The 21,324-nt window shown below is 43.6% G+C and overlaps 1 protein-coding gene across 1 annotated transcript in view; it reads right to left on the bottom strand.

Annotated features, from left to right (window-relative positions):
* Positions 1-271: 271 nt before the first annotated feature.
* The window catches only part of LOC119459685 (5-hydroxytryptamine receptor 1), a 72,779-nt gene continuing 51,726 nt past the window's right edge, over positions 272-21,324 (bottom strand). The window contains exon 2 of the mRNA XM_049671123.1: positions 272-4,700. Within this exon, the coding sequence (XP_049527080.1) occupies positions 3,641-4,450 (810 nt within the window). The 5' untranslated portion in view covers positions 4,451-4,700 and the 3' untranslated portion in view covers positions 272-3,640. The remainder of the gene's footprint in view (positions 4,701-21,324) is intronic.

Genomic DNA, 21,324 nt, shown 5'->3' with positions numbered 1-21,324 from the left:
TTATAGTTGGATCTCAAAATATGAGTAGTTTTGTCAAGGCATGAGCATGTTGTCGACTCTGCGAAAGCGTCATAAAAACAAATTATACATTTCCAAAGAATCAAACGATACGTTTTCTAGGGTTTTCAGAATACGAAAATAGTTTCATGTGGTTGTTGCAGAGTGGAGAATTTTCTTTGGCCCTGAAACAAGCATTCGGGAACTGGGTTTCCTACTTGAGGGCCCAGCTATAATGCATGACATGTCGAAAACGTCATTTTTCTGTGAGCTCTATTTTTCGTTTTATAGGTCTTATCTGGCCACTTAGCTATATTAGAAAAAATGTTTTTGTCACTGTTTTACATCTGCATAGCTCAGTTAACTATGCCAAGAAGTCTGACCCAGGGAATAGCCCTTTTATTGCATGGCTTTTTCTATAACGCTATTCAATCTTTTTCTTGGCTGAGAACAATCTAAATATTCTTCACAACGTGGTAAATGACGTTGTCAATTTGTATTCGTATTCTTATCTAGCGTTAGAACTTCTATTAGGCACCGTACTTTTTTCTCTTTATATACCATTAGAGTTTTTAATGAATGACCGCAATTTGTTTTGCTTCGGCGTTTGAAAAAACAAGAAGGGGTTCATTTTGCTGAAGGGACTTTATATAAGCAGTTCACGTAAGTTGGCTTCTCATTTTTCCAAGTATTTCTCCTGTTTGTGGCAAACAGTAATATATTAAATATTCATGAATGTTTCGTATTTTCAATTCAAGCTATAGATATGACAAATACACACCATTTCTTATTGGATATTGTGGTACTTTATTCTCTTGGATTTCTCAAGTAAAATAGAAATATTCTGGCATAACACATTTTTAGTTGCAAAATTATGTCACATTCAGAAAATTGTTGTTAATGGCATGCTCACTGAGGTGTTGCTTTTTCCTATCCAATACGCTGCTAAGTAGAGCACTCGATATCACCAGTACTTTCTTGTTAAGCGCCGCGTAGATTCCACCATGCATGACTTTGTGAGCTCCTGCAAAAGAAAATAATTAACTGTGCCGGATAATTTCGCAAGCTGTGGATCTCATAAAGCTTGTTAAATGTCCTGCCTCATTCGAATTTTACACATCAAAACTTAAAGCATTCAGTGCCATGGTGATGCCTTGTACACATCAGTGACTCACAATACTGGTCTGTGCTCTTTGCCGGTGTGTAGACAGTTCGCTGTACCTTAATTACAAAAGGTCGGATAGCAGCTCCAGCATCCGGCAAACGGCATAACTAGCTGAGCAGCCGCGTCACAATGTTTCTCTACAACATAACCTAGTGATGATAAATGAATAGGCCAATACCATTCGGGAAAAGGCCAAGAAAATGTTAAGGAACATGTATTTCTCAATATTTGATATAGTAAATGAAGGGTGGTGAAATCCTTTAGGAAAGTAGGCTTGGTATCACGGCGTATGCTTCCATTTAATTTCCTTCCTATCGTATCACCCCCACTCCTAACAGATGATCCTGCTCATAACTTAGGCAGAACGCTACTCCAAATATTTACGAAGTGCGAAATCGAAATAAACGTTTAAGAATGTGGCCTGAAGTTCGGATATGTGTCGCGGTATATAATAGACGCCGTTCTGCAAAGGTTCCTTTTAATTTTCACCACCTTTTGCTTTGTAACATTGGCTTAAATTAAGTGCACGAGTGCTTTCGCATTGTGTCCCCACCGGAACATGGCCGTCGTCGTGAGTACTGAAACCGCGACGTCGTCCTCGCTGATGCAGCTAGCAATAGCCACTGAGCTACCCCAGCACCTCGCACGAAACGAAGAATTCCAATAGAATATTCACATTATCCCAAGCTCGTATCCTGGATTTCGATATACGCACTTCATTTACTGAGAAATATCAAATGATTTGACTGTTTCTTTTCACAAAAGTAACAGAAAAAGGTCCTGTGACTGCAGCTTTCTTTTATTGACTTTTTGCAACACGGTATCGTTTTTCTTCAGCTTTGTTCAATATATTAGTACACATACTTTCCTGCTTTGCCAGTAGAGAGACAGACATAGAGAACTTTATTGTTGTAAGGTTAGAGGTGGAGGGCTTAGATCAAGCCCCTATTGGGTTGGGGATGTGCGGGCCTGCCAGGCCAGTGCTTGCTGACCCTGCAGCTTTCCGTTTTTTGCACAGGTTACATGAGAAATAAGCATGCAACCACCCTCGTGTGTGGGGCTTTACATCAGAGGAGCCACACGGGGCTGGAAAGTGGATGATTTTAATCAATTTAGGCACATAAATGTCTGCACGAATCAAGTAAACCACAAAGCCAAGTGGTTTTCAACAACGGGGACCGATCAACACAATGTTGTAAAAGTTATGTGCTGACAAAGTTTTCGTACACATGGCCCTGAGGTGAAGCAGTTGAAGTTAGAGAGTCGGTTAATTCATGTAATTTATATAGAAAGCTGGTGAGTTTATGTGAAATTATTTCTGTATTGCTGTTTCAAAAGGTTAAGCGCAATTAAACAATCTCAAGTTTCACAGTTTCAACTGAAACAACAATTCGTCATTTGATTGTTGAATCACAAGCGCGCGTATCTGCTAAACTTGGAGCACTTTTCAACAAGTTGCCTTAACAATACTTGTCCGAAACATGCTAAACAACATACTATGCGCATTGTTCTGCGCAATATTCAGTCAACATTACAAGTGGCAAGTGTGAACACCCAAAGTCTTGGTCAACGACGAAGAGACCCGAACAAGCAGGATTCATGGGTAAAAACAAAAGCACAGTTATTACCTGTATCTCACTGACTACATGTGTTTTTTAGCTTGTTCAATTTAGTTCACTGCTCGTTCAGAATTCCAGTCACACCTGTTCGTTGGTAGCACGATACCTCAATCCTTTCTTGCGGTTGCATGAAGTAACTTTGTGCGTTGTCTCCGTAGTTGCTCATCAACCTCCGTATAAAGTCCCGAGATGCACACAGTACTCCAGCAGCAGCAAAACCACTAAATGCAGAAAATCGTCACTTATTCTTGAACGTGGTGATTGGTACTCTGCTTCCTCAGAAGGGCATGCCTCATCGAAACACTCATAACACAGAAAAGTACTTTTAGGCAGAATAAAGTTCACAGTTCTAACACTTCAGATGGGATACATCGACGCCCAGAAGTGGAAGTGAAGAGACTGGGCGTAGAAAATATAGCACAATAGCGTCACTTTGCAGAAGCCACTCTGCTGGACAATAACATTCCGAACTTTTGCGATATCTTGTCGGCTGATCGCACAGGCGATATTGCCTTAAACAGTGCAACAAAACCTTCCGCTTCACTCCCGAAACAATACAAGTGATTCCTTATACAAGAACACACTGGACTACCAGGCTGCTGATGTTAGAGCATCGTGCAAGTGCTACGCCGTTCTGCACCCTTCAGTTCACTTTCCGAAACGGAAACATTCACAGGAGCCTTTTCCACATCAACGGTCAAGGAAACATAGTGGATATAGGCGATGCGCTTGAATCGCATATGATGTGGCTCGCTTGGTTTTGTTGCTTCTTCTGCTGATTATGCTTGTCCATCTCGTTTTGGTCATGAACAACGTCGACTCTGGAGACTCGTATGTCTCCAGGCGACGTCCACCAGGGTCAGGCCCACGAGCGATGGTTGTTGTTTCTTCGCCCGAGCAGCTGCCCTGCTCCGTTCGCACTTCCACCAACCATTGCACCGTTATCATTGGCTCGCTTGCCGCATCGCAAGCACAAGAGGTCACGAAACGCCCGACGGAAATCATGATGGAATGTGACGTATATGACTGGATTCAGTGCTGAGTTAGTGTATCCAAGCCAAAGCGCGAGGCTGTGTGCCAGCTCTGGAAGGGGCTTCCCACCGAGAGGCCTAACCAGTGCCAAAGCAAAGAAGGGCAACCAGCACACCGTGAAAGCCGTCAGGATTATTCCTAACGTTATGGAAGCCTTGCGCTCCCTTACGGCAACCCTTAGGCTCCTTGTGCGAGGTCCTGGTCTCGCCCTATGTTCGGCCTCGACGACCCTCTTGGCAGCCCTGTGAATTCTCCAGTACATGGACAGCATGACCACGAGAGGTATGTAAAACGCTCCCAGTGTCGCGTACAGTTGGTAAGCCAAATGTTGGCACACAAGGCAGGTGGGCATGATAGGTGTTCCATGTTCGTTTCCCAGCACGAGCAGAGGTGGCACGCTGATGAGCGCCGCCAGCAGCCAGACAGCGCCGATGCAGGCCCACGCTCTACGGGCCGTCCTTCGCACGCCGTAGGTCAAAGGCCGCGTGATTGCCAGATACCGATCCACGGATATCATGCACAAGTTTAGGATGGACGCGGTGCAGGACGCTACGTCCACCGACACCCAGGCATCGCAGGCCGCTCGGCCCAGGTCCCAGCGATGACCCGTAAGCTCGAGGTGCAGGGCCGGCGGCATGACCAACAGGGCAACGCACAGGTCCGAGGCGGCCAGGGAGACGAGGAGGTGGTTGGACGGGTGCCGTAGGCGGCGCACGAGGCAGACGGAGAGGCACACGAGCGCGTTGCCAACTGCCGTTGCGACGATGAGCGCGCCTAGGCACACCGCCAATGCCAGAGCACTCAGCGTGGTGGTGACGGGGCACGACACCACAGGTGCCGCTGCTACCGATGCTACTTGAGCCGCTCCAAAAGGCCACGGGTGTTATCTGCGCAAAAAGAAAGCAGCAAACACTATTTATTACACAGTTTTTTATTATCTTGTATATCTTCAATGCTACGTGCCGCTATAGACTGTAATATTGTGGGACAATTATATAATGGCAATGATGTTTATTTTCGCATCAGTACAGTGCAAAGACACGAAGGAGCGCGCGGAAAAAGCTGTCATTTCGACAGCTTGACAAAGCCGCAGGCTCACGCGTTGTTGTTCACAGCACTGACATGAACACAGTCAGCCTATAACATTTCAGAAGTTATACAGATATACAAATTCCGTAAATAACAAAAAGAAAGTTGTGCGCAAAAGAATACAAACATATACCATCTTACAGGAGTTAATAAAACACAATCACATATTCCTATAGAGACAAACATTCTGATACAAAGATGCAAAAGAAAAACGCACAAGGTGTACGTCACTATGGAAACATATTTCTGCTTGACGCAAAGCAAGAATGCAAACAAAGCCCATACACTGTTGTTGCCCCCCCCCCCCAAAAAAAAAATTTAATGAAAAATAGACCAGGCCAGCAACAATTTTTGCTCAGGAGAACTCAAGGAACTTCGTCTAGTTTAAGTTGGAATAACTACGAATAGCTTTAAAGGTAGTGTTCTCCTACTGAATCACTTCGCTGTTTAATCTATTTATTAATCTGGGTAGGTTAATTCGAAGCGTCTGTTGTCAATATGTTGTTCTTACTGTTGGTACTTTGCAGGATTCTTTTTAGCGTGTTGAATATATAGTAGTGTTGTTTTGTAACTTGTCGAGTTGCTTAGGAATCAAACAAAGACAATTTGCAACCTTCTAAATTTTGCAAGGTATTTAAAATTTATGAACGCAAGCAGATGAAGGCTTTCTCAATCTGCAATTTCCCACTTCAGGAGTTGCAGCTTATAGCATAAAATTTTACTTTATAAGCAAAACAATGAACACATATGGTTTGTTAGAGCTGAAGTTTTTCTTTGAGCTTGAAAGCAATGTTGGTGGTCAAATTCTTGTTTCTTGAAGTGTAGTCTAAGCAATAAATGCTAAACGTCATGTTCAATAGCCCACGCCTCACTATACAGCCTCATTCACACATACGCAAACACTGAGTGCGTTGTCCGATCAATAGAAAAGAATGAATAGGGTGGCAGTATTTTGGCAGTATTTTTTGCCTGCTATAGTGTGCTAATTCCGCACGGATGTTGTGCTCTCACACTCACTAGTCTGACTCCTTAGTCAGCCAAGACAACTGAGGTTCGCGCCATATTACTTTACATCATGGATTTCACATTAGGTCTTACGTCTCAAGGTAACTGACTTTCTTAGACAAGATCGATATGTGAGGGCATGATGGAAATAATGTTTTTAAACAGAAGTGCGTGCCTTTTTTCAGTACAATTTATTACATTTGTATTTAAACTGTAGGCATATACGGCTTTGCCAAAATTAATTTTGGTAGCCTATTTCATATACAAATTCGCAACAGTTATAAATAATTCTTTCTGTTTGTGTTGGTCTGGACCACTTTTTAAGGTCCTGAAAAGGAAACCACCCTCAATGTCTGTCACTTCACTTGAAGGCATGAAATTACGAGGAATATCGGCAGCGTGTGTCCAAAATGAAATGAGTTCATCATGCCAATGCTTAGCGGCACCTTCGAAAAACAAGGTGAGGTAAGTGACCACTTCCATGGCTGAATGCGCTTCAAATCTGGAGCTTGTGTACCACGAGCATCAGCTTTATACAAATCTTTGTGGCAGATACCTCCTCAAATGGCTTCATTAAAAGTTTATATGATATTCATTTTGTTGTTTGATGTGACTGCTAAGATGCAGTGACGCACTGGGGCTATTGAATTAGTGTTGCCCGCTATTTCTAAAGACGCCCTTTCAAACTCTAGGCTGCTTCGTTAAAAATTAACGCTAGTGTTGCTGTTCTTTACCTTAAAGAGGTTTAAATATACACTTCCTGCTATTCATATTACGTATCTTATTTATTCACTTGTACCATTCTAAGGCGTTATAAAATGTATTTTTTATAGCTTTGTTAGGAGCTCGCAAGTTAAGCTGTCCAAGTAAAAAGGCACGTTTGGTGAAAGAACCCGCCAGGATTTTAACGTATGCCTTTGCTCACGTTGCGCTGAAGCCTGATCTCCAAGAACGAGCAGATTCGCGGATTTTGTTTTTGTCGCATTCACACCCCCTTTTCGATAGAGTACCTTAATTTTATATGTACTAAGCCAGTGCCCCTTCAAAAGCAAGCGGGCCGCATTGCAAAGCCCGCCAGATTGTATATATACTCAGAGTTTGCGGAGACCAAGTCGTCCGCACAGCAGTTACCTTTTTTTTTTACGACGGTCGCAACAGCTTTACGTCGCGCGCCCACTACGACGCAAGCCGAATTTCGCTGCATCGCGAAAACAAGTCAAGCGCGCATGGTCGTTGCCGACGTAACAGCTTCCCGCCACGGGAGAACATTGTGGCTGGGAACAGGATGACTCGACGCCGAGGGAAGGCTCGCTTCGTTGAAACGGCGGTGTCATTTCCTGCAGACGACACCTTTATCTACGTGCTTCCACACGTTGCATAAGCTTTCGTTCTGCATGCCTGTGTCACGTCCAGCTGCTCAGCGAGACGATTCTGGATGCAGCGTGATGCACTCTAAACAATGTCGGCGCTCCGAGAAGGCGGGCTTAGGTTTCCTGAAGCTGCAGCGGTCTCATAAACACAGATGCAACTGTTCCCTTCGCGAGCTTGAGCCCCAGTGTACTCGCACGACGATCTAGGTTCCGACGGTGAACAAAGACGCAAGGAAAGTGGGCGGAGGACAAAAGAGACGCGCTCAAGTCGACGAAACTTGTTTCGGGATCGGCGGCCGCGCCTGACGTCGCCTTTTTATTGAAATGAGTGCTCGTGCAGCTCAGCGCCCACTGTGTTCGCGCAACGTTCCACGCGCCTGTCCCGTGTGCCTCACAGCGCACGGTACGGTGGGGCGGTTCTCGGGGACCGTTAATTCATTGTTCCTAATGAGAGGTGCCTCGACCCTCGACGTTCTTTTGTCACTTCACCGCCACCCTCGGAGTCCCTTCCCTTCCTGTCGGCTAGCGAAGAAGCGCAATGCTCGCCTTACTTTGAAACCGACCTTTGTCGTGACCCTGCAGCACACTGTAACGCGTTTCCTGCGGAGCGTTTTCGCAGCGTGAATGAACCGCTACTCCGCCTAGGGAGAGATAGGACCGAGGCGGCAAGCAAAGCTTTCCAGGCCTCTCGCAATCTTTGCCGCACTGAACAGTTCTTGCGCATTCATGGATGCTTTGTAATGTTAGTATTCGCGTGCTTATCACTGCTTCATTTTAGTAGGAAAGGTTGCATCGCAACGCGTTCACTGTGCCTGAGTGGACCCCAGTTTAAGCAATCGCTTACACAAGAGATATAACTGCAATAAAATTATCCCATTAGAAGGAATGCATTGCAACTTGATACCGATACACATTTGAGGGTCTATTAGAAGACTGCGGTAGAAATAGAGACAGGCGACGACAAAGGAAGATCATGTTTATGTCGCCAGGCTGCCTTCCGAACTCTTTCCCCCACACTTGTATAGTTTGTACCCTATAATAAAAACCGTCATTTATTCTAATGACGCATATTTATTGCATAACGAGTAAAAAGTAAATATCCCGAGCTTATCTATTTTGATCAGCATATAACGATTGAACTACTAATAACTTCATTTTTTAACTTCTTGCACGCAAACAAACAAGGACGAAGGAGCAACAAAAGGACGAGTGCTTGTCCTTGTGTTGCTCCTTTTCTTCGTCCTTGTTTGTTTGCGCGCAAAAAGTTTTTTTTAATGAATCTGTGCCTAACTAGGCCGACTCGCAGTTATGCTTCTACTAATAACGGATTCAGAGCCGATCTTCCTGTGTGATTCCCTGACGTAATATAGTTCAGCTGTCGGAGGAGTAACAGGTAGAGAAATGTGTTTTTCTATTCCGACTTCAATTATTGCAAGTCAACTACGCACATCTAATCAACCTTCAAATAAAGTGAATAGACGTAATGAGTGTATTTACCTTCTTTGTATTGACACTTTTAGTGGAGCAGTTTGTTTTAGAGAAACGAGATGGCCCTTACGGCGGAGCGCCATACGTCTCCTCAGCGACCGCGCACGAATACGAAACCATTACCGCTTCTACTTTGCTTCTGTGTGATCAGTTGTCGGAAATGCAAATGAGTTTTCGCTAACGCACTGTGCTCCATTCATGCTGGTTTAAATCATGTGGATTGAAGACGTGTGCAGTAGTTGGCTGCAAAAATAATGACTGGCATATTAAGGAATGTATTGAATATGGGGAGCCAAGTTGGCGGACCGCTGCTGCAACTATCCGTACATGTTTCCGGCACTTCGAGTTGTATGGCTTTCCTCTAGTATACAAAAATTTGCTCATCCACCGGCCTTGTATTGCTAACCTTCAAAGAAAGGGCTTGAGCCCCGGTACTTCGGCAAGAATGAGTACCACTTGTTAAACAATGATAACGGGAGTAGCGCCACTTTCACTCATAGCAGGATTCGCGCACAGTATCTACACACATCTACCCCAACCAGCAAGGAAACTTACACCCACTCTTTCGCCAACATGTCAAGGATAAGGGAATGGGCGCACACTTCAATATGTGCGCACTATATACTCAAAATAAGTGACGGTACTACACCGATAACGCACGAATGGTCGAAGCTGAATGTTTCGGGGCGGTCCACAGGGGTAAGCGAGTTACTAGCGATAAAACGCATGTACTACAAGGTATTACAATGTGCAGAACAGCTATGTTTCAAGCCTTGTGCGCAGCAAGCACAAATAGCACACCCACTAGCGATTAGGCAGAAAATGATCAGATAGTAACCAGACCGAGGAACCTTACTGGGTCCGAAACGTGACAAGCCGCTGCTTCAAAATATCTGCCGGATAAAAAACGAGGACCAAAACACTTTATTCCTCATTCAATTCATGAGCGGAAGGTTTGGAAAGCTTCGAATACATATTTAGCCCCGCTTTTAGAGCGATCACTGTATATGCTGCTCGCGCCGTTTGGAGATAGCTTCATGAGCTCCGAAAGCTCTTTTGCATGTTATCTGAAACTGCGGCCAAAGCTTCGTGTAGTCCACTGAGTAACCGTCTACGATATCTCCCGAAAGAGGGGCTTGCTAAGCCGCACCGGCGTCATGCACATTCATTGTAAACACAGAGGCAACGGAGGCAGTTGAGGCAAGCAATGGGCGCGTCACCACGTGATCAAACATGGCAGCGCCCACGGGATCGTCGCGAAAAGGGTCAATACGCAGCACCAAATATCACTCATGCCAGTTACAATGAAGCTCCATAATATGTATTGTCCCTCAAGTGTAATCTTCTATATTTTCTTTTCGAACTTAAATTTAACTGCAGCATAATGTAATGTTGTATTATAGACGAATAAGCATCGACATACCTGACAAAACAAAAAAGAACAGCGCCCTTGTTGCCCTCCTTACGGGGTCCTGAAGACGGCATTTCTATTTCGAATAAATTTTCATGTCCGAGTTTTCTTTTACGATAGTAGTACAAGCACTCACATACATACAACGTACAGTACCTACTCTTTAATCTAGCCCAGTTTTACAAAAGCAACACGAACCTTGTGCTTAGTAAGCTGTTATAAGCACCGAGACAGGTCTATGAGGCGGATATAGATAAGAAATTGAGTCTGCAGCCGGATATTTTGACGACACCCGCAAATGAGGCTCCGGGCCAAGGCTCGTGATGATCGCGATGTGCGTGACATGTCTAGACGCCTGCCGCGTATGTAATGAACCAATGTAGAGCACGCACTGCTGTCGTTTCCGCCACCATCAATGGCGATGAAGGGACCCCATACTCGACGACTCGCATTAAAGCATGTTCACAGAACATGGAAATATATACACACCTACTTTCGAAAAAAAAGCAAGATCATTTTTACGCACGAGGCAATATACATGTTAACAAGCGAAACGAAAACAAAGAATGTGAAGTCACCTCAACGTGCTATCCAGAGAGCCCAGGTCCAAGAGCAATATGCAAGCCTGTCTGATGTCATCCGTAACTTTGTGCGCAATGTATGCTGCCAGGAATATCACACTCGTGTTCAGATGATATCATTTGCTCGAGCAGTACACTTCTGCAACCAACATCTCTGTCAATAATTACTTGTTTAGCGCAAAAACAACGGACACGTGAAAGATGACAGGACAAGGCAGTACTCTCAACAGACATCATTTTATGTATGTCAGTTGAGATCATTTTATGTATGTCATAAAATGATGTCAGTTGAGAGTAGCGCCTTGTCCTGTCGTCTTTCACGTGTCCGTTGTTTTTGCGCTGAACAAGTAATTATGGATTCGCACCAATTAGCCCGCCAACGCATTGTGCTGAACTATCTCTGTCAACCATTAAGGTATGCAGTATGTTAACAAAGAGAACGAACGCTACTGGGTACCTTCCCTGAGAACCCCCCGTGATTCCAGCATCTGCGATAAGACACATACTGATTTTTTAATGGCTATGACATCATGCTGCTCATCTCGACGTCACGAGTGCTATACCGAACGTAGCATCGGCTATTAGATGGGAAAGAAATGCAAAAATACACGTGTAGTTAGATTTTGGTGTTCGGTACAGAACCGAATGTACTTAAAAAATCTGAAGTCCTTCATTTCGCCGTACCTCACGATCACATCGTAGTTCTGTAACGCAAAACTCAACAGAATGTTCAATTCTAAGGGCGAAATAAATAACGTTGAAAATGCAACGGTTATTTTTAGAATACATGAACTCGATCATTTCATTGTACATTTCCTGTCTGTTTTACTGTATGTAGCCTTAGTTATGTACACAACAGTTGTCGACTCAGATTTTAGAGCTCTAATATATCTCCTAATCTTGTCAATGGTGAAGGAAATAGTAATAATAGTTTATGTTCATTAATACTACGTCGCATAAACCGTCCACTAACGCTTTCGCATTTGGCATTTCAGAGCCATCACATTTACTATAAGCAACGTGAAGCCTGAAGTTGATAAGTCCCCACGTTACTGAAATAAGCGCTGCTAGACAAATACCTAGTAAAAAAACACTGTACATGCAAAAAGGAACTGAACGAAAAAAAAGGCCTTTTAAAATTACTCATTCTGGCATGAATCAAATCTCCCGCTATCGCTTGGCCCCTTGATCCCGAATATATCAATCCTCTTACTTGGTTATACATCTTGTCAGGCTCACAAAGACGTGTAATCGAGCTCCCGCTTCGCTTGACGAGAAAAGCAAACTTTTGTATCAAACATGCTTACACGGCGCCGTTGGAACGGTGATTTTAGATTATGATGCAGGGCCAACCAAATTGAATTGGGAGACTTAGAAGTTCGGGAGGTAATAAATTGTGTGGCTTTCTTTTATTGTTCTTTTTAGGATTTTTATTCGTCGCTGTTATTTTTCATGTAATTGTTTGGAAAACTTTCCCTCCGAGTCTCTTCTTCTGGGTATCGCAATTAAATTTCAAACAATTAAGCAGCTCTGGTTGTGGCGATCCCTTAGCGAATCATTTCATTAATACTTTCTTCAGAATCAATAAGATTGCTTTACAAATAGTCAGAATTTATTTAGATAGACGTGTTCTGGGAAATGCAAGAGCAGTAAAATATAACCACGCCCCTGATGCGTCAGTTCACTATTTTTTTTAGTATCTGATTTCAACGAGCGTGCCGCGATCACTGATTGCGTAAATTACATTTTCCTGCTTGAAGGTAATCTGCGATTTGAGGTGTGAATGCTAATTTGTTTCTCTAATCATCACTACAAAAGAAATGTTTCGTTAAAAAAAACAGAGAGCTGCTGCTTATTATCTTTTCTTTCTCCGAATGTTGCATCCCTTGTCATATGTAAGGTAAGTATGCACATATATTTCTTTAGAATACGAGACCTCTCATTTGCTCGCGCGCCACTGAAATTTTGCGCAGGAGCAAGCTAAGTGCACTCTCAACGTCTGAAGCAGAAGGGAAATCTGCCGGCTTCTGCGCCTCGTCTGGTTTCCTTAACTTGCCCTCCCTTTTACGAAGGTAGTACAGGGAAGATAGCTTCGCGATCTCAGTGTGCTACTATTTTCTAGTAGAAAGGCTACAAAAGGTGTCAATGAAGCAAATCTGCAAGCAATATTGGATAATTTCCACAGATTATCATCTAAAGTTAGCGCGAACAGCGGTGACTGAGGAAGGTTTCTTGTGCTGAACACAAACGGGATGCAACAAGAAGAAACAGAGAGTTCGTGTCTGTCTTTTCTTGCCGCGTCTCGTTTCTTTTGCTCCGATCGGGTCTACTCAACTTCACCCCCCCCCCCCCCCTATTCACATTTCCGTCGCGTTTAGTTTGCTGGTAACAGACTGTTTCGAAAAATTATTTTTTTACATCCGAAAAAAGTAATAGCCAATCTAGAAAAAAAGAAATGTCCAATGCAGAAATTCTTTCATACCTCATTAGCAATTTCAGTAGCACAAAACTAAGTTAACGAGGAGAGGATCGGCACAAAGAGGAAACACATTTTGTCATAATTAAATTTGCTACGACTTAATTACTATGTCCAATACCATCGACACTTCCTATCAATCAGAGTTCAAGGCGACAGCGTGGCTTAGTGTACCGCCCAAGCCATCCGTTCGTAACCACGAATGCTGCACATGCCCTTAATAGGTTTTGTTCGTTTTGTGGTTGCGTCCATCTCAGGAAGGGCGTTGGCCATGTATTAAGGCCTTGATTGCTTGGTCGTAATGTGCTGGCACTGGCTGATGTAGCGAGAGGCGCGGACAGGTCGTAATTTCGGCGCTGTCATTTGTAGCCGACGCCTGAAGATCGAGCCATCTCACGCGAAAACGCCGAGTCATGTTCTTCGCAATAAGATGAACGTGAAGGAAACAAAAAACGGAGGACTTCAATATTGCAGCGCACGTTCGTATCTTCACCAAGAACAACAATGCACTTCGTATCGTGGAACATGCTTTGTTTGCCGGCATTATGACCCACATGCGATACCAGATGGCGGCTCAGAAGACACGGTTGGCTATGTGGTGGAGTTGTATTATAACGGATCTTAGCTTTGCAAATGTAAAAGAGAGAGCATGAAGTAGAATAAACAATAGGTGGAGAACTGATTGCTTGTGTACTGATTCCGGTTACGTTAATGATGTATAATAACGTAGCAGGAGGCAGGCTTACATGACATACCTTGAGACACATTCTCTGCACTTATGAAAAGTGTATAACTGCACACATTTCAAGGAAAGACACTGGCGCAATCTGTATTTGTTCACACTAGATGCATGAAAGCAATAATTGTACCAGTTTCCGACTAACAGGCGACTCTGCGGAAAGACGATTCCTACTCGTTTAAGAGCTTCCTTCTGTGACGGTGATTTTCCGAGAAAAAGGTTTATTACGCAGTACATTATTATCCAGCTTTAGAAAAGGAAGATGAAGACAACATAGATGTATCGAATGAAACCGTAACTAGGTTGATATCAGAAGCACCAATTGAAGTGGGAGGTAAGGCACCAAGATAACCAGTAGGTAAGCTCTCCCAAGAAAGAAAGGACCTAATAAAGAAACGACAAAACATGCGAATGTCCACCTAAAGAGATCAGATAGAATTCGCTGAACGGTCAAAACTGATCAACAAGAAGAAAGTAATGGATATTCGAAATTATTACGTGGGAAAGATTGAGAAAGCCGTAAAATATGGACGCAGCATTAAATCAGTAAGAAGAAAGCTTCGCATAGGACAAGGCAAGATGTATGCACTGAAAGATAAGCATGGTAATATCATCAGCAATGTCGATGACATAGTAAAAGCAGCGGAAGAATTCTATACTTACTTATACAGTGCCTAAAACAGCCAAGCTACTTTCATTCGAAATAGTGATGAACCGGATACAGAGACTCCTTCTATAACTAGCGATGAAGTTAGAAGGGCCTCGAAAGACATGACCAGAGGAAAAGCTGCTGGAGAAGATGGAATAACAGTAGATTTAATCAAAGATGGAGGAGATATCATGCTTGAAATGCTTGCAACCCTTTATACGCAATGTCTCACAACTTCAAGTGTATCAGAGAGCTGGAAGAACGCCAACATTATACTAATCCATAAGAAGGGAGACGTTAAAAAATTGAAAAATTATAGACCCATTAGCTTGCTTTCAGTATTGTATAAAATATTCAACAAGATAATTTACAATAGAATCAAGGCAACACTTTACTTCAGCCAACCAAGAGAACAGGCTGGCTTCAGGAAGGGATATTCTACGATGGATCATATCCATGTCAGCAATCAGGTAATCGAGAAATCTGCGGAGTACAATCAAACTCTCTATATGGTTTTCATAGATTATGAAAAGACATTTCATTCAGTAGAGATACCAGCAGTCATAGAGGCATTCTGTAATCAAGGAATACAGGAGACATACGTGAATATCTCAGCAAACATCTACAAGGATTCCACAGCTACCTTAGTTCTCCACAAGAAAATAGAAAGTAGCCTATCAAGAAAGGGGTCAGGCAAGGAGACACAATCTCTCCAATGCTATTCACTGCATGCTTAGAAGAAGTATTTAAGCTCTTAGACTGGGAAGGCTTAGGAGTGAGGATCAACGGCGAATATCTCAGCAACCTTCGGTTTGCAGATGATATTGTCCTATTCAGCAACAATGGAGACGAATTACAGCAAATGATTGAGGAATTTAATCGAGAAAGTGTAATAATTGGTTTGAAGATGAATATGCAGAAGTCAAAGATAATGTTCAATAGCCTGGCAACGGAACAAGAATTCATGATCGCCAGTCAGCCTCTAGAGTCTGTAAAGGAGTACGTTTATCTAGGTCAATTATTGACAGGGGACCCCGATCATGAGAAAGAAATTTACAGAAGAATAAAATTTGATTGGAGTGCATACGTCAGGCATTGCCAAATCCTGACTGGGACCTTACCACTGTCGTTGAAAAGAAAAGTGTACAATCATTGCATTCTACCGGTGCTAACATATGGGGCTGAAACTTGGAGGTTAACAAAGAAGCTCGAGAACAATTAAGGACCGCACAAAGAGCAATGGAACGAAAAATCTTAGGACTAACCTTAAGAGAGAGGGAGAGAGAAACAACTTTATTGAAGTTAAGAGACAGGAAGAGAGCGGTGTGGATCAGAGAACAAATGCGGATAGCCGATATTCTAGTTGTCATTAAGCGGAAGAAATGGAGCTGGGCAGGCCATGTAATGCGTAGGATGCATAACCGGTGGACCATTAGGATTACAGAATGGAGACCAAGAGAAGGGAAGCGCAGTCGAGGTCGGCAGAAAACCAGATGGGATATTGAACTTAGGAAATTTCCAGGCGCAAGTTAGAATACGCTAGCGCAAGACAGGGGTAATTGGAGATCGCAGGGAGAGGCGTTCGCCCTGCAGTGGATATAAAATATAGGCTGATGATGATGATGACATTATTATCACTTTGATTCGTCGCTGACTACAATTTTATAAGCGTTAAATGTATGTACCGCTGCATTTGTCTCCCTGTATAATATGGCTTTTCTTTTTTCCTGTCATCATGGCATGTACATATGCGACGTAATTCTTCGTCCATGGGACCTACACATATTTATAAAAATATTAGTTGAAAGAAAATGTTACTGAAATATTATTTTATTTCCTTATATCTAAAGCTTAGAAGAAAGTAAATAAATATTGCCACAAGGGAAACTTATTCAAAATAGGAGTAGAAGTAGAATAGTATGACTTTTGTCGAGGAGGATGTGATCAACAAAACTGCAATTTCAGTGACCAAGTGACTTTAACAAATGGCTCGCCTGGCGGCTAATTTTATAGGTTCCAGAAAAAAGAGCTGACGCTCACATTTGTAGATAGCGTGGGCAAAAAAATTAATGCTGAGGGTTTCTTTTATTTAAGTGGGAAATATCCCATTTAACTGTTGATATCACAGTAAAAAAGTTGCACTGAAGTCGTCTCATTTCTTTACCGCCAACTTATTGTTGCAGAGCATATTCATGCACACACAAAACAATATTCTGTTTGCGCAGGGAGGGGCTGTTACCAAGCATTGTGGATCTCCACTAATGGGGAATCCTTTGAATAATATTCTGCGTGCGATGCCTCACGTAATGAAAAAGCACGAAATTTTCAGCATCATGTCACCAAACCCACAAAGTGGAAGGAAAGTTACCGTATCGCACGCGAAACGATCGTTGATGCCCCGAGGCAAGCAGGCTCGCTACGCATACGCGCGAAAATTAGCCAACTGCACAATCATTCTCAGCGCATTAGCAAAGCTAATTGACAAATAAGTCTGGCTTTCGCGACGAATGCCAATAAATGCGCGCCTTGGGCTGCCTTTTCGTATCGAGCTAGGTAGGGCACGCCTTTTCGTGTTTGGCCATGAACTCCACGCCTGCTTACATGACGTAAGGGTTCTCGTATGTTATAGATGATATACCTTCTAGGTTGGAAGGAGGTTGAATCCGCAGACGTTGCTTCACGGCGTGAGCCAATGAGAATGTTCCTTGCTTGTTGTCATGAATTTCGACCTTTATTAAAAAAAGAGGTATCATACATGTCATGCTCGGAAGAAAAAAGAATGTCTGCCAGTCCTGGTTCTGCACACACTACATTAGCGAAGGCTGTCAGCCAATGTCTTAGACTACATATGAAACAGATCAGTCCCGAATTCGGTCCCTCAATAGACCCTGTGTTCGCAGCGTGCTGTGTACACGTGTAATTATATGGCCCATTCCGACGTGGCTATCGCATGCCTCGCAGTAGCCTTTGTCACCTGGCTCGCAGAAACCAGGAGGCTGACCAGCAATGTAGATAAAAAGAAGAAAAACTCGCGAAAAAGGTGACCCTCCGAGAGCTGTAGGCTGCATTACGGCACGATGCAATCTTTGTTTGCAGCCCCTCTCGCCGATGTGCCCAAAAAAGCAATGCAGAAATAACATTTCTTCCCTAAGACCCGTTGCCCAACAGTGTGGCTACGTAATAAATTCCGGGTTGGCGACGCTAGAAAACAACCTTCGCCCGATGTAGTCGTTTTATACCTATCCTGTACCTACACGAGATCTCCGGTGACTGTCCATATGTTACTTTTAAAGATGTGCGACAACGAAACCACGTTCCAAGCTTTCGTGATCTCTGCACAAAAAATCGTTAGGAATGAAATAAAGCAATATCGGCGCACGCTGGGTGTTTGTCTGGTTTTCTAGTGGCCAGTATTTTTGCTAATTTACCTCTTCCTCCTAACCTTTGCTTGTTTATGCATGCACAAAACACAGATATTGATGTACATAGTTCTCAATTGTGTTAGCCTCGCCTGATATGCGCAACTAAAGTGAAGTTCGACATTAGGTTCATCATACATGCATTCCAAAACTTGTCTTGTTTTACTGAGAAATACAGCATTCTTTTAACCAGAACAACAAAGCAAGAAAAGGGAGAACTTTGCAACAGTATAAAGGGATGCTGAATTATTTATTACAATATGAAACTTGAGATAGTGTATTTCGCAACACGGGATTCAATGTGACCGAGATACCTAAAGAATACCGTATAAAGTGCCTTCCTATAGAGCTGTGCAAAAATAGAAGACAGATCAGAAGGCTCATCTTCTGTACTGTGTTTACTGACAGTACAGCCTCCGCATTCCGATGCCTTTAACAGGTTTAGATACCTCCTATAGAGACTGAGCACTTTTCTTAAGGCTTGGCAAAAATTATTAATAGTAGCGTACCGCCTAAGTAAATATGTGTGATTCGGCAGCCATTGGTGATAATTTGTTGTGCGGTCCAAAAGTGAACACTCAGTGACACGAAAGTAATATATGCAGACGACTAATGTGTATTTGATCCATCAGTGTAAATCTCGACAGGGTTGCTATTTATCATCATCATCATCAGCCTATATTCATGTCCACTGCAGGACGAAGGCCTCTACCTATGATCTCCAGTCATCCCTGTCTTGCCCTCGCTTATTCCAACTTGCGCCTGCAAATTTCCTAACTTCATCACCCCACCTAGTTTTCTGCCGTCCTCCACTGCGCGTCCCTTCTCTTGGTATCGATTCTGTAACTCTAATGGTCCATCGGTTGTCTATCCTACGCATTACATCGCCTGCCCAGCTCCATTTTTTCCGCCTAATGTCAACTAGAATATCGGCTATCATTGTTTGGTCTCCAATCCACACCGCTCTCTTCCTGCCTCTTAACGTTAGGCATAACATTTTTCGTTACATCGCTCTTTGTGCGGTATTTAACTTGTTCTAGAGTTTCTTTGTTAACCTCCAATTTTCTGCCCCATATGTTAGCACCGGTAGAATGCAATGATTGTACACTTTTCTTTTCAACGTAAACTCCCAGTCAGGAGGAGGAGAGAAAGAGAAGGCAGGGATGGTAACCAGAAATGCGTCTGGTTGGCCACCCTACTCTGGGGGACGGGAAAGAGGGAATAGAAAGATGAGATAGAGAGAGCAGGGGGAGGAAGGACACGGTGAGCTCGCGCACGCACGCGGAGGGCCTGAGCAATTCAAAGGCGTTCACATAGGTCAGTCGCCCTCAAGAAAGACAACCGTTCCTTCACAGCTTTGTGTCCCAGTAAGGATTTGGCAATGTCTACCGTATGCACTCCAACTCGTTTTAAGCCGTTCAATGAGGATTGAGCATTCGATTTAAATCGAATAATGAGCAGGAGCAATGAATTGCAAGTAAAGGGTTGCGCTGTGCGGGGTTTTTTTTTTCAGCCTTCGCATTGATAAATGGTCGACAAGGCCCTTTCTCAAGTTATATGCCATCGTTAGCTGCGCTAACAGGTAAAGCATATTACTTTCTTATGTTTGAGTGAGGCGGGCCCAGCGCAACGTTTTAAGGTTGTTAATAAAGGTGACTAGGCGATAGAGAATGCTATCATTAATATCTGCGGCAAATGCAGGAAACCACGCTATAATTAAGTTGACGAGGGTTCTGCACTTTGACATATCTACCATATGGCTTAACGACTGCCCCACTTTGCTGCCGTCGTTGGCCGCTAGGAAAGGTGGAGTAGCGCAGTTCGTAACCGCAGTGAAAGCCGCGGTAAAAGCCAGCGGCGCAACATGGAATTACTGAGAATAGCTTAATCCGCGTATTCCACAGCCAGACACCGTTTTATCAAATGCAGCTATCGACGCTGTGTGCATCAGAGCTCAGTAGCCAGGATGGAAGAAACGATCTAGGAGGCTTCATTGCGCAAAACGATGAAACCAAGCCCAGTTGGGCCACGCTATTGACTAAAAACCACCGGGAATCAAACATCCTCGGTCAATATGCCGAGTTTCACAGGCTATGGATTAGGCCGACTATTCGATGGCTAAACGAAGCCCGCGGTTTCACGAAGCGTTGGCTCGTCAAGGCTGGCTGTGGGGCGTAATTTTCCCTCGAAGTTTATTTTCTTAGTCCATCACTAGAGCGCAGTACAGTGGAGGAAGTTGTGGTGTTGTGAGGGTCTGGTACCACGCCGATGTGGGAGAGTTCTTGCAACTTCTGAATTAGCAGCGCGGCATGGCGGCGCATTGCCAGATACACGTCCTCGTGTTTCTTCTCGCGCTCTGTGTGATCACTATCATCAGCAGATGGCTCACGAGAATTTCTCGAGTACAAACGAGCTAAAAGTAGTGTCACCTAACACAAGATTTAGACCTAATCGCGGCAAAATTAGTGGTACGTGGCACGAATTTATCACATGCATTGAAAGAAAACTTTCGGTTCGTTGAAGTGACATTGTAAATGCATGGGTTCCTATGAGCTTTTCAAGAAGGAATTACAATTTCTTCGTTTACTCATTCGTTTGTACATCGCCTTTCGTTATACTGAAGTATGCTGACAATTTTTTTTATTATAGGCAGCAGAGAACTGGCCGTTTCGTTCGAAAGGCGCATGTCTCTTCGTTGAACCTATTGAAGTCCGCGCGATGTTATGTTCTCGTTTGGCGCGCCGATGAGGCATATGCCGATATTGGAATACCGTCTTTCGAACAGCATTCCATAGAAGTAGGTTCGGTGTTATCAAGTGCGCAGATATTTTTGCATTGTGAAGCCATCGGCACCAAGTGGTGTTGAATACTGTGCCAGTAATATGAGCAGCGGTAATCTGCCCTTCGTGTTGCCTGATCTCATAGGCCGCGCTCATACCAGGGCTCAGCATGATGATGAACTGAGCAATGCCGGTATTGGCGAAGGCACAACGACAAAACTGGAGAGTTGCTAAGAACAACGATAACAAGGAGTAATCAAGGCATGGGCGCCAAGAGCAACATTTGTGTTCTTAGAACTCGAGTTGTACAAAAAATACTAAATGCATTCTAAATATGTCAGCTGTTGGGACTCGGGGTAGCGTTTACTCCGCTGGTCCTTCAGCCATAGGGATGAGTACGTCCGGGAGTAGGAGCGAGGAAAAAAGGATTTATTCTACCTATTTACAGTGGCTCCCGCTCGATGTAGGCGCACTTTGAATGTCTCAGCTCCCTACATGTCTGAG

The sequence above is a fragment of the Dermacentor silvarum genome, chromosome 7 (assembly GCF_013339745.2).
Source record: "Dermacentor silvarum isolate Dsil-2018 chromosome 7, BIME_Dsil_1.4, whole genome shotgun sequence".
Lineage (NCBI taxonomy): Eukaryota > Metazoa > Arthropoda > Arachnida > Ixodida > Ixodidae > Dermacentor > Dermacentor silvarum.
The sequence above is the reverse complement of the archived record's forward strand: the minus strand, read 5'-3'. Positions and strand labels throughout refer to the sequence as shown.